General features: G+C 40.8%; 1 protein-coding gene across 3 annotated transcripts in view; it reads right to left on the bottom strand.

Moving 5' to 3' along the window:
* The window catches only part of LOC116060454 (ras-specific guanine nucleotide-releasing factor 1-like), a 31232-nt gene that overhangs the window by 6319 nt on the left and 12186 nt on the right, over nucleotides 1-12727 (bottom strand). For all 3 annotated transcript variants that reach the window (XM_031314014.2, XM_035999326.1, XM_035999327.1), the window contains 13 exons: nucleotides 12245-12438; nucleotides 11202-11311; nucleotides 10867-10985; nucleotides 9658-9818; nucleotides 9010-9073; nucleotides 7943-8085; nucleotides 7583-7665; nucleotides 6820-7068; nucleotides 4156-4529; nucleotides 3519-3635; nucleotides 1383-1553; nucleotides 435-541; nucleotides 201-313 (listed from right to left, as the gene is read on the bottom strand). In XM_031314014.2, the coding sequence (XP_031169874.1) occupies nucleotides 201-313; nucleotides 435-541; nucleotides 1383-1553; nucleotides 3519-3635; nucleotides 4156-4529; nucleotides 6820-7068; nucleotides 7583-7665; nucleotides 7943-8085; nucleotides 9010-9073; nucleotides 9658-9818; nucleotides 10867-10985; nucleotides 11202-11311; nucleotides 12245-12438 (2005 nt within the window). The remainder of the gene's footprint in view (nucleotides 1-200; nucleotides 314-434; nucleotides 542-1382; nucleotides 1554-3518; nucleotides 3636-4155; nucleotides 4530-6819; nucleotides 7069-7582; nucleotides 7666-7942; nucleotides 8086-9009; nucleotides 9074-9657; nucleotides 9819-10866; nucleotides 10986-11201; nucleotides 11312-12244; nucleotides 12439-12727) is intronic.

Below are 12727 nucleotides of genomic sequence, written 5' to 3'. Positions count from 1 at the left end.
CTGTGTAGGTCCATCAGGGCTTAGATTTAGGCAAGGACCTGTGATCTACTGTATCTCCACTTGCGGTTTTTATTACCATGACTTCAGTTGGCATCAGAAATACTCTTGCAAAAACGTTTTTCTACAGGAAGCTGACAAACAGATGTGTCAAATACAGTATGACTGTATGTGTGATGAAGCGTTGATTACAGAAACCCAACCTGATGATGTTGGCAGCTGCCTTTCTTTCCTGTGTCAGGAGCTCTGGGTCATGCATCACCTCCTCCAGGAAGCCAATTACCCGCATCTTCAGCTCTGTGTTCAGCTCAAAGTCCTGAGGACATACACAGGAACAACAGCAGAGTTTGGTTGAAAGTGTTGTTTTTCTTCTGCAAAAGATATATTGAAACAAAGAAAAAAAAAGAAAAAACGATAGAAGGGAAGGTGGACTTTACCTGCGAGTGTTTGGAGACCCAGTGACGCAGCACATTCAGGACTCTGTTTGTGGCAGCTCTCCTGATAACAAACTCTTTGTCCCCATTCCTCTGGTCTGTAGGAAAACCTGGACCAAAGTGACAGCCAACTAAATTCCAGGTTAGCAATGAGCTGTGTGATGTCACCATTACCTTAACCTGCATACTGGTTATTTCCTTTACATTTTGTTATTTTGCTTCCAGATACAGAAGAAAACTGTTTATCTGACTATTTAAATAACAATTTTAATAACAAATTATGTATGTATGTAAATATAAATGCCGTTGCCAGAGTCATATGTGTATCCTCCTCATTCCCCCAGACTTTACTCTTGCTGTGTAATGTTTCTAAATATTACAGTATAAGTACAAAAACTAACAGCATTAGGGATGTGGTGTGGATGAAGCCAACATATTACAGTAACCTGCATACAGGAAACTTGAGCTAGGCAGTGAAAAAAACAAGTAGTTTACAGTTGATCACTTATCAGTAGTTTTGCCACATGCAGAACAACAATCACCTATAGTTAAATCAATGAAATAAAGACAACTTGTTCACTTGGTAAAATTATCAGTTTGTTTCCTAATACAAGAGTGAATATAAAGTTATATAATAATAATAATAATAATAATAATAATAATAATAATAATAATAATAATAATATGAGTTAATTGCACTGAAATTAACAAAGGATTTCCCATTTCTAATTTGCTTGGAGGCCACCTTGTGGTAATGAGGCATAAAACTGCTTTATGCTTTATGTCACTATGGCTAAATATCCAACCAGAAATACAAAGTCATAATCAAGGAGTTTTTTTTGTGGTGATTAAACTAGATTTGAGCTACTGTTTATGCAATCACATTACAGTATAGTCCTCAACAAGCCCCTGTATTGGTCAACAGAAGTAGCATCCCCTCATGTGACTGACCTGTGCTGGCGAGCGACATACGACGGTACTTCTCCTTGGTTGGTGTGCCTTCATTGGCACCAGCGGTTGCAATGGCAAAGGCCGAGGCGGCAGAAAGGGCACTGCGGTTATTGTCCAGCTCCCGGCAAGATGACACCACCATGCCATTGTTGAAGGAAAACAGGGAAAACTCTATAAGTAGGGAAACAAAACACCAATATTACAACTCTTACAGCAGAGATCTTCAACAGGGGGTCTGGGACCCTTAGGGGGTCCTCAGAGTTACTGCAGGGGGGCACCAAGTTATTGTTTAATCATTTAAAAAATATTTTATTTTCCAAAAATAAAATATGTCTGAAAATATACCAAAACATGAGTCCAACATATTATTTTTTTATTTACACAACATTGCCTATAGGTAAGATAGCCAGAAGGATTCACTGTGCGTATGTTTAACATTAAAACATGATGTAATATATGATAATGTCAATAATTATTATTTAATAGCTTAGTATTGTATGCACCATAAAGAGTTATGTATAAAGGTTTTAGGCCACCCTGCACGTTATTGTAGGCCCAGGTTAATATGCAACTCAATTTTATATAATATGTAGTAGGGGGTCCCTGCTCCGTCTCACTTTCAGCTAAGGGGTCCTTGGCCTAAATAACGTTAAAGACCCTTGCCTTACAGTAAACATTTCCAAGCCTCTGACAGGATATCGCTGAAATGGAAATTAAGGGTGGCTCATCAGTGAGGTGATTAAAGGTGATTTGATTCCTTATGTGAAGTGCTGTGGATAAATACTATATGTGTATAATTAAACTAAGTTGTTGACCAGCGGAGGGCAACAGAGAGCTAAAACAGACCCAGCACAGTGTGTCCTGCAGCTCGTGGCAGTGACGGTGTACACTCCACTGTGTCTGCCTCGCCTCCCTGCTTCACTCCCTCCCTTCCTCTCTGCCTTCCTCCGTTCAACCGGGGGCGGTTTAGAAGAACATGCACATCGTTGCTAAGGTACAAGGTTTCCTTCCACCTACTCACACAAGGCACTGGCTTCCCTTGTATCCAGCACCGTGGGAAGAGAACACACTGGGGATGAATTGTGCCTGACTACCTACGGGGTGGATGCCCCCTCTCTGTGCGGTACGGGGAGGGCCAGGAGGATGTGGGTGGTTTTTATCGAGACCTTATTTGGCTATAGTTACGTTTGTCATTTTCTAAAAAAAAAGTTTGCTACAGTCCACTGCAGCAGGGTTTATTTAACTCTATGAGAGAATTACTCTTCTCATCTCAACCTCTTTAAACCTCTCACGCACAATCTGACTCTGCTGGATGGTCAAAATGGATCTGAAACTCACAACCTTATGCTTAGCTTAACACAAAGATTGTGTAGCAAAATCTGTTCACTTATTAACAACATGTTGAGGATTTACTGGGGGTTATGGTTCATTTCTAATCTTTTAAGGTGCTGGTACAGTAGGTGGATTTTTGTTAATTTTGGACAGAGCCAGGCTAGAAATTTCCCCCTGTTTCCAGTCTTTATGCTAAGCTAAACTAAACAGCAGGTAGCGGTAGCTTCTTATTTACATATATTTGTTGACATGAGACTGGTATCGTCTCATCTAACTCTGCAAGAAAGTGAATAAGTTGAACTATGGCTTTCAGCTTGATACTTCTGTGTAGTCACTACTACACCGTCACTGCTGGCTCTTGAACAGTAACCTGTAAATGAATGCCAACTGGTGTTACTTCTGCTTCAGGTCTTTTCAGTGCAGTTCCACTGGACAATTGCTCTTTTTAAATTTCATTTCAGTTTAACTGCTCATTTTATATTATGTGTTTTTTAAATCCTCAGAAATCTGCCAGTTGGAATGATTGTTCTTGATATTGACATGATCTGTTATTATTGATTTGATTTTTTCATATTCTAATTCGCCAAGACACTCCACTGCAAGTACTCTATGTCACTAGCACAAAGCGCTAAGCTACTGTAGTTTGCCAGCTCTTACATTCTTGCCAACTACTTTGTTTTTTAACTGGTGGGTTGGGATTCAAAAGTAGATCACAAGATGTTCTAAAAGTGTCTCAGACATAGAACCCCTTAAACAGAACATTAGGTCACAACACAATGGTGGAGAGACAAAGTCATACTGCACCAGAGTTTTTGGACTTGACGTTCTTGGGTGTTGATGGTGATTTGGGAGGAGACATTTCTGCTTCTGCTTCGTCACTCTGACTCGGCTCCCCATCACATTCCTCTCTGACACACAGATCTGGACAAAAAAAGTTTTTCACTTCAAGAGAAAAAAGGCAGCAAAGAAGAAGAAGAATAAATGTATGGGCATAACTGTTGGGTTGGGCTTGGGGGTAGCTGGGAATGGTGAGATTGGCGCAGATGAAAAATGAGCAAAATTTTAGGCTGAAAAAAAAACTTTCAAATCTTTATGGTCAATAATTATGGTCAGTTTCATTTTATACCATTGTTATTAAAACATTTAAATTGGATTTTAAATATAAAAAAACATAGGAATACATGTACTGCTGTTCTTTTGCTGTTCAATCTCAAAGGATACTGTTTAAAGAAGCTGATTATATTTTCTTTTAGACCTCTTACATATGCAAAACATACATCTGTACCTTTTAAACTTAATGGGATAGACAGTAAAAGTTGCTCTAGTATGAATAGAGGATACATACAAGATACGAGCATCACAGTGGGCTTGTAAAAATCCTACCACACCACAAGTGAACCTCATTAAAACTGAGCAAAATCCCTTGGACAGTGATTCTGACCTTGCTTGTTGAGGACAGACTCCTCAGCTTTGCCTTCCGCTTTGGTCTCTCCCTCATCGGGGATTTTGCTGGCCACGGTGCTAGTCACATAGAGCTTGTTGATGTCGAGGGTGGTCTTACTGAAGGGTGACATGGTGGAGTGCATGCTTGCATAGCCATTGGGAGAGCAGCTGAGTGCAGCCAGGTCCAGGGCTTTGCCCCCTGTGATGATGGGGATGTTGAGCGAAAGCTTGCGACGGCGGTTAGGCGAGGACGTCTTGGTGATGGAGAGAGGAGGAGGGGAGGAGAACTTGCGGCTGACACGCGGCGACGTGGGTGGCTCGCCATAGAGGAGTTTGTTGCTCTGGCTGCTGGCAAAGAAAAGCTCCAAAGAACTGCAGGAAAGGAGAGAATGAAAGAGAGGAGAAAAAGACAGAAGGATGAACATTAAGTAGAGAATTTCTCACTACTAAAAAAAACACTTTTAGTTGTTTCTGGTGACCTGAATAGGAAAGAGAGGACAGGAGAGAAATAGTGATAATGGGAGTGCATGGTGTACTTCGTATCTGTACACAGAAGCAGAGAGGGACCACATTAACCATAGGGCTCTTCGGGAGCTCCTGCCTCTTTTATTTAAGCTACATTGTTTAAGACAGCATCCTCCTTGCACTGAGAGCCACCCCCTCTGAAGGCCTATAAATAGCATGTCAAGTGACAGTGTGGGAGGCACGGGTGCTGCCAACAGCAACCAGCCCAGGGGAGGCCCACAGAGACATGGGGAGAGAGAAACAGAGAGAAAAGGGGAGCCAGAGAGAGAGAGAGAGAGAGAGAGAGAGAGAGAGAGAGGGGAAAAGTGTGAGAAAGAGACAGAGGTGCAGTGCAAAAAAAGCAGGGGCAAAAACAGTGAGACTGAGAGGGAGGGTGCGAGAGAGGAGCAACATAGTGGATATGGATTCCACCATAGGGCTACTGACTGAGAGTGGGCGAATGGGAAGCCTCCAGCCCTGTATGGTGTTAGCTGCTGCTATGTTGTGTCTCCTCTCCTAAATTTGCAAAACAGCAAAAGAAAGGAGATGAGAATGGTAAAGATGGGAATGGGGAGGCTGGGAGTATAGAGGAAAGGAGAGGGAGATAAGGGAGAGTCGAAAAGAAAATGAGAAAGTCAAAGCTCGAAAAGCAAAGTGGAGAGTCAAAAAACAACACAAGTAAAGCGGGAAAGAGGAAAAATGAGAAGAAATAATTAAGCAGGAGAAGTGAGAGGAGTACGACAAAAAGAAGGAAGGAGAGAGGAGGAGAGGAGAGCAGGGTCTGGGTGCAAAACACCACCATCAATATTTAATACCGTACAGCTGCTGCAGATGATAGGAGAAAGGGAGAGAGGGAGGGAGGGAGGGAGAGAGAAGTCGAGGAGAGAGGGAGAGGGTGGGGTCCTGCAGCAGAGTGAAGGGTTGCCATGGTGACAGCTCAGCGGAGAGAGGAATGGTCAGACTGGTGGAAAGAAAAAGAAAAGTGAGAGAATGGAAAAGGGTAAAAGAGAGGAATGAGAAAAAAAGAGGAGGGGTTAGGTAGAGGTGGGTGGATGCAGGACCCAATTAACTGTGATGGTGGACAGAAGACAGAGAAGTGGATGTGTTGGTGTGACCTCTCACTGCCTCTCCTCTAGTCCCTTCTCACCTGGACAGGGTATGATAGCATGATGGGCTGCTTACAGACAGCCCACGTGAGAGCAAACACAAATCCAGACACCGGGGAAGTCCCACCTTTTCACTGCACCATTACAGCACTGTTGCTGCACCCTCAGGACAAAATTATGTGGAAATGTTCCTTTTTCAGGTGTCACTAGCTACATAGTCTCGCTTTGCCGGACTCTCCTCCAAAGCGCGCTAGAGGAGAGTCTGGCTACTCCACATAGCATTCGGGGATGGGAGGAAAACGTGCTCTGGTTTAATGGCATTTCTTTAAACCAATCACAATCGTCTTTGGCGGTGCTAAGCACCGGAGAAAAGCCGCAGTGCCGCTGCAAAATAGGCTTGGAAGGAACTTGTTTTGGTAGAACGTGTACGTTTAAAAGTTGTTTTAGTAATGCAACAGAAAACTCAGATTGGACAGAGAGTCTAGCTAGCTGCCTGGATTTACCTTGCAGATATCTGAGAAGAGGTTAACCATAGTCCTCATAAATCGACCAGAGTTTAAAATGCCAACACAAAGGAAGCCCAAGGCAACGGATATCCAGCCTAAATGAGTGATTTTCCGGCGGAAACTGAGCAACTCCTGAAGTGGAACGTCAAGGATATAGACTACTAGCTACATGGATTGACCATTCGGACTAATAAGATCTATCTTTGTAGCAGTGTTTGCAACTGGTACATCAAAGTTAAAGGTTTTTTTATGAACTAGAGCTTAAGACGTTCCCACAAACCACAGACTTGGAATCAAAACCAAGCATACCGACTATAATGTAAATATGAGGTGAAGAAATGTCATCTTGGCATAATAAATGACCAAACAAATAAGACAATGTGTACACACAGAGTAAGCAAAACAAGACATAAAATGTTGGATTCACAACAGAAAGGTGCCACTAAACTAAACTAAAATATGGTAGTGGGGACAATTTCATACCAGTGAGCTCATAAAATCCCTAATTAAACCTCTTGAAATTGCCTCACTCAGGGGATCACTCACCGTGCAGGGATGGCACTGATGGGCTTCTTGTAGATGGTGATGAGCTTGTCCAGCACTACGTCAGCACTAGTGAAGACGCGGTAGGAGTGGAGGAAGGTGTTCAGGAAGTCGATGGAGAGGAAGCGCAAGTCGGTCAGCCTCTCCAACAAACGCTCCACGCTGGCATAGCGGATCTGCAGCACCTTGCAGGAGTTCATCATCTTGCTGAAGCGGATATCGACATCATCGCAGTACAAGCTGGTGTCCGACCTGCGTTCGGGTTTAACTGAGGTTAGGAATGCGACTCACAGGGATTTAGCTCCCAGGAGTTATGCAGCCCACCTCCAGTTAGTACACATTTCTAGTCACATGTGGGTCATTGGGGAGAGCATTAACATTGCTATGGGTTGGGTATATCCACACTGGAAAAAAAACACTTTAAAATTTATGAAATTATCAGTGTGTGTGTGTGTGTGTGTGTGTGTGTGTGTGTGTGAGAGACCTTGAAAATGAGGAGATCTTTTTAAATTATACACATGTCTGTTTTTCACTTTGAATGGCTGTTTAAAGGCTAAGGGTTACATTAGGTTTAGGTCAGGGTTAGGCATGTAGTGATGGTTAGGGTCAGAGCATGGGAATTATGTTATGTCATTGAGGGCCCTAACATGTACAAATGTGGGAGTTTGGGCACACATGTTCATGCATTTGTCATGTATTTATGTAATGCTAATCTCTGTTTGGTCATGTATAATGTATGCATTTCTGAGCGGTAGCAGACTCTCACTTAATCATCTGTGGCACGGAGACTTTACTGTTTTCCTCAAAGGCGTTCATCATCAGACCATTGCAGCGGATGTTGTCTATGCACTGTAAGGCAAGCAGACAGAGAAAAGGCTCTCTGTGAGTATAACAAACCAAGGGGGTGAGTGAGTTCACAAACCTGTGGATGATACAAGTTTCTACCCCTAACAGCCATAGGAGTTGTTCTGTTCTAATCTTGGTAATACATTTGCAGTGTACAGTCTTAGCTCTAATTTTAGTTTGAGTTCATCTAATGATGCTTAAGTCAAATCAGCATTTCACACTCCTGCTGTGAGTTTGGATGGAACATGTTCAGTCTTATCACGCAGGTAAGGACACGTACCTGGCTGATGTCACTTGTCCACGCTGTCTTCTCCTGTCGGGATGAAGCCACCAGGATGATGGTGTAGGGCTGAACGTCTTTGGGCTCTACCATCACTTTAAAATCCAGATGCTCTGTGTCCTGCCCACTCCGCTCCCCTTTGGCTGCAAGGCACAAATTCAACAAATAAATATAAACAACTAAAACAAAACAACAGAAATGACGAAATAAGAAAAAAATTTACACTTGAGCTAAGTTCAGTAATTGTTTTCTTTTTTATGTTGACTTATACAGTATATTTGGAATTATTTAACATCAAATGTCTGAAAGAGCCTGAAAATTAGGAAAAACCCCATCCTATGAGAATCTATCTATGATTATCAAAAACCTGCCTTTACACTGAATGAAAGCCTTCTCCTTCTGAAGATGAAATCCCTACAATCATTCAAAGGCCGCAGCAGATATGTGTTTTCCATCTGCAGCCTCTAATTTAGAAAGAGTAGCATGCAACCGCAACACTATTAATCCCAATGATCCATTGTGGTTTCTTGATTGAATCCTGTGAAACCAGTCAAGAATTATGAATGAGATTGTTTTGGTTGAATTTGATGGTGGTGAATCAAGAAATAATATCTTCTACAGCTCTCTCTGGATAGTCATGTGAACAGGATTATTATGGAGGATTGTCAGTCTTTGCACCCAAAGGGCTCAAAAAAACTTCACTCATCAGAAAAGGAATGTAACATGTTATTTATCTGCAGTTTATTATACTGAATTATTCTAAATGCTCACTTTTTGCTATACCCCACACAACAGTTACTATGGAAATGAAAGGTAGAAATGATGCAAGTGCTCGGTCTCAGGGTAACATTAGTGAAATACTCTGCACAAAATAGTACAATTACAATTTTGATCAATGACTGTTACACGGTTTGTCTTTGGTAAATTTGTAATTATTCAATGTGATGCAAAGTCCAATAGTTTATTGAGCTATATTAACAGAAATACTCCATAGCTTTATGTTTCAACTACTACTTACAGTACATACTGTATTAAAAATATATTAAGAAACATTTAAAGTAGCTTACACTCATCGTCTGTCCCCTCTGGCTCCTCCATCAGTGTGCAGTCAATGAGAGAGACCACTCCATTCTGTAACAGGGTTAAAAGGTCACAGTCAGTTTGATACCAGCTCATAGACTGTGGAGGCGTCTGTATGCTTTTAAGGAAATCTTAACAAATGTTACTGAAAAAGGTACTGACTTTGTTAATGTCTACACCAGGGTCATTTAAAAACTGGGTCAATGTTATGATTTGATTAGATGTGACTAAAATATATTTTGGAGAAAAGAAGATAAACTAGATGATTATTATTTTATGTATATATCATATTATACTTGATAATTATCAATTTATGTTACATGTCATTCTATGCCTCATTGTGTACTTTTATTTAAAGAGATGTATATTATGTTATCATGCTTGATAATGAACATACACTCACAAATTACTGATATATCAAATTTGAAAGCCTGATGCTACATGACAGTTGTCAACAATGTCTCACCCCTCAAATTTGGAAATCTTAATTCCAAACTCCCAAATTGCTTGAAATAGGTTCTATCAGTTTAGAAAAGGTTTGATTAATTTTATAGGACAATTTAAGAATTTATCAATCTCAATTTATTGGGTTGCAAATTTTGTATCAGGTCCTCTTGATTACAATCCAACTGTACCTTAGTGATGTGAAGTTTTCCACCGGAGCCTCGGGTACAAATGATGAGATGTTTGGAGAAAAGGAAACACTGTCTCTCGCCTTCTTTCTTCAGAGACAGAGAGCCCAGTCGGCCTCTCGTGATCTTCCCTTTCTCGCTCATCGGGACCTGGATCAGGGAACCTGTGAAGTGTCAGCATCACGCATACACGCACATGCACACGCACGCACAGACACACACACACACACACACACACACACACACACACACACACACACACAAAATTTGTCTTCGACCTTGATCTTATAATTAGTGTTTAACCTGTGAAAGCCTTTTATTGGAATAATTTAATGATGTGTGCATCAGCAATAATTGTTTACACGTCTGCAGAGATAGAGGAAGGTGTCGAACATCTTGGTGAGAGTACATGTGACGCATCACAACAGAAAAGGCTGCAGAAGAGATGTGTGAGTATGATGATTTAATGTATGTAGAAGAATACTAATTTAATTGTAATACATTCCTACTTTTGTCAGTGTGACAACTAACTGCCCCTAGGGTATATTGTTTTGCACAAGTCAATCATGGGTGGTCAGCATGCTTATCGCTCTTCAATTTAAGAATACACATTTGTGCATTTGTGTTTAAGTCATCCTATATGCTCAGTTAAGCAACAGTTTCCATGAAGACACTGCATGGTGTAGCCAGACTTTATTCCACAGCACTGTGGAGTAAGGTCTGGCAATGCGAGACTACAGCGGTATCAACAGTGATGCGTTAACTTACTGACATACATACAAAAAGTGCTTTTGATATCAGGTCTTCTGGAAAGCTGTGTGCAGTCACCGAGGCTAAGCTAGCTGCTGGATGGTCAGTAAATCCCTCCAAAATGTCAGGCTTGTTAAACCACAGCATCTGGTTTTCTATTTCTACCAAATGTTAAATACAAAAAATGTAAAGTGTGGGCGCCCAGATAGCTCAGTTGGTAGAGCGGGCGCCCATATATAGAGGTTTACTCCTCGACGCAGTGGGCCTGGGTTTGACTCCAACCTGCGGCCCTTTGCTGCATGTCATTCCCCCTCTCTTTCCCCTTTCATGTCTTCAGCTGTCCTGCAAAATAAAGGCCTGAATGCCCCAAAAATAATCTTAAAAAAGTACCTTTGACAGAGCTGGGCTGAGTAACACAAGTAAAGTCACGAGTAATGTAATGCATTATTTTTGCTTACTTACCTTGCCTAACAAATGTCTGACTGGTGTCCAGCAGAACTTCACAACCCTCCACAATCATCCGCTCAATAGCTAGGTTCTTCCTGATGTTCTCCGTCTCACTCACCTCATCATGCATGATTCTGAAAGTACAGAATTAATTCAGGTACTTCACAGTTAAAGCTGTATGTTCAATTCCTTGACAAAAGAGTATCCCTGCACAAAATCACTACACGAATCTGATCGACATCTCTGTATTAATGTATACACACTTAGTTTCTTTGAGTTGTAACATATAATGTAGCACAACATGCAATATATTTCCAATTGCTTGATTGATTGGCTGAAAGTAGATTTACCTGGAAAGTTCCTCCAGTTTTGACTTAGCGTAGTCTAAACTGTTTCTCTCCACATGTTCATGGGGGGTGTGAGCCAGCAACTCATGCAGCGTCAGGATGTAACGAGGGATCTGAGAGATTAAAGAGAAAGTAGTTTGACACACTTATTGAAATTGGTATCTTTAACATTTTAGTGTTAACATGTACACAAGAGATTTCAAGCTTTTTAAAAAGCAGTGTCAAGCATCTTGACTCTAATGGCATTGGACTGGAAATGTGTTGGTCGTGAAGCCTGAAAGACAGAAAGCTCATCTCGTTTACCAGAGAGCTAGACACTTTTGACCATAAAAGTGAAAAGCTGACTTTTCACCATAAAACACTATATTTCCTTTATTACCATAACATACTCTTTTATATCGTAACTTCAAACATGACTCTCAGCAGCATTGTTCTGCTGATAATGTAGCTTTAAAAAACCCAAATTGTTATGTTAAAGTGCTACAACTGTTTGCATGTCATCTCATTACTTAAGATTTCTATGGGGACATCACACAATGGTGCAATTCTTATAATTATTAACATTTTTATAACAGACAAAAGTTGGAAAGATAATGCATTGATGCACTTTGGTGTTTAATGTTACAACTGTTGCCCTGACGAGGGAGCCACAATTAAAAGTCAACAGTTTATACTTAAATGCCATCTTTCAGAAATTACTGGTCCAGTTTAGACCAAGCCAGAAGAATACAAAGTCAGAAATGTGAAAATGTGAAAAGCACAGTTGTTACATCAGATTTGTAGGAAGGCTCTGGATTGATTTATAATACTAACATGAATCTTGCTGTTTACCTACAGCTAAACCAAGGTTGGTTAATTCAGGTACAGTACTGCCTATGATAAATATATTTACCACATGGTTGTTGGAGCACTAAGCTGTGGAGCTGTAAGTAAGGTATAGTGTATACACATAAAACTGTGTACTTTACAAGCTTAATAAGTGCCACAGAATAATTTATGAAACTGTGTGAGGACTGAGTAATAATACTGCAGCCCTGAACTCTTACCTGAAACATGGGGTAAGTGAGAAAGGTCTCCAGTGTCCTCTCCTCACAGTCGGGCTTGGCCTCATACTGCTTCAGCAGCTTATCGAAGTCTCGGTTCTGTTTGCAGTGGGCCAGGATCTGCAGGCTGTACTGGTGGTTCCTCACAAACTCCTGGTAGATGTTCAGCATGGGCAGCAAGATGTCAAATAGGTCAGCTGTAAAGAGAAATCTTCATGAATATATACAACATGTTTTGTTGAATTAATTCATAAAGTACATTTCCTAAATCATAAAATATTTTATCTAACAAAGATAGAGACACAAAGAGCAAATGAGCAAGAGCTAAAAACATAGGCTACTTCTTTTAAATCATTCTCCATGAAAAAGAGTCAGTTGCTCTATAGTTGTAAAACTTTTTTTTTTTACATTTTTCTCAAGAAAAATACTTTCTGTTCAGTTTTTTAAATATGATTTCTGCATGCTATGAGTGCCACAAGCCATCCT

The sequence above is a fragment of the Sander lucioperca genome, chromosome 3 (genome assembly GCF_008315115.2).
Source record: "Sander lucioperca isolate FBNREF2018 chromosome 3, SLUC_FBN_1.2, whole genome shotgun sequence".
NCBI lineage: Eukaryota > Metazoa > Chordata > Actinopteri > Perciformes > Percidae > Sander > Sander lucioperca.
This window is presented reverse-complemented; position numbering and strand designations above follow the sequence as displayed.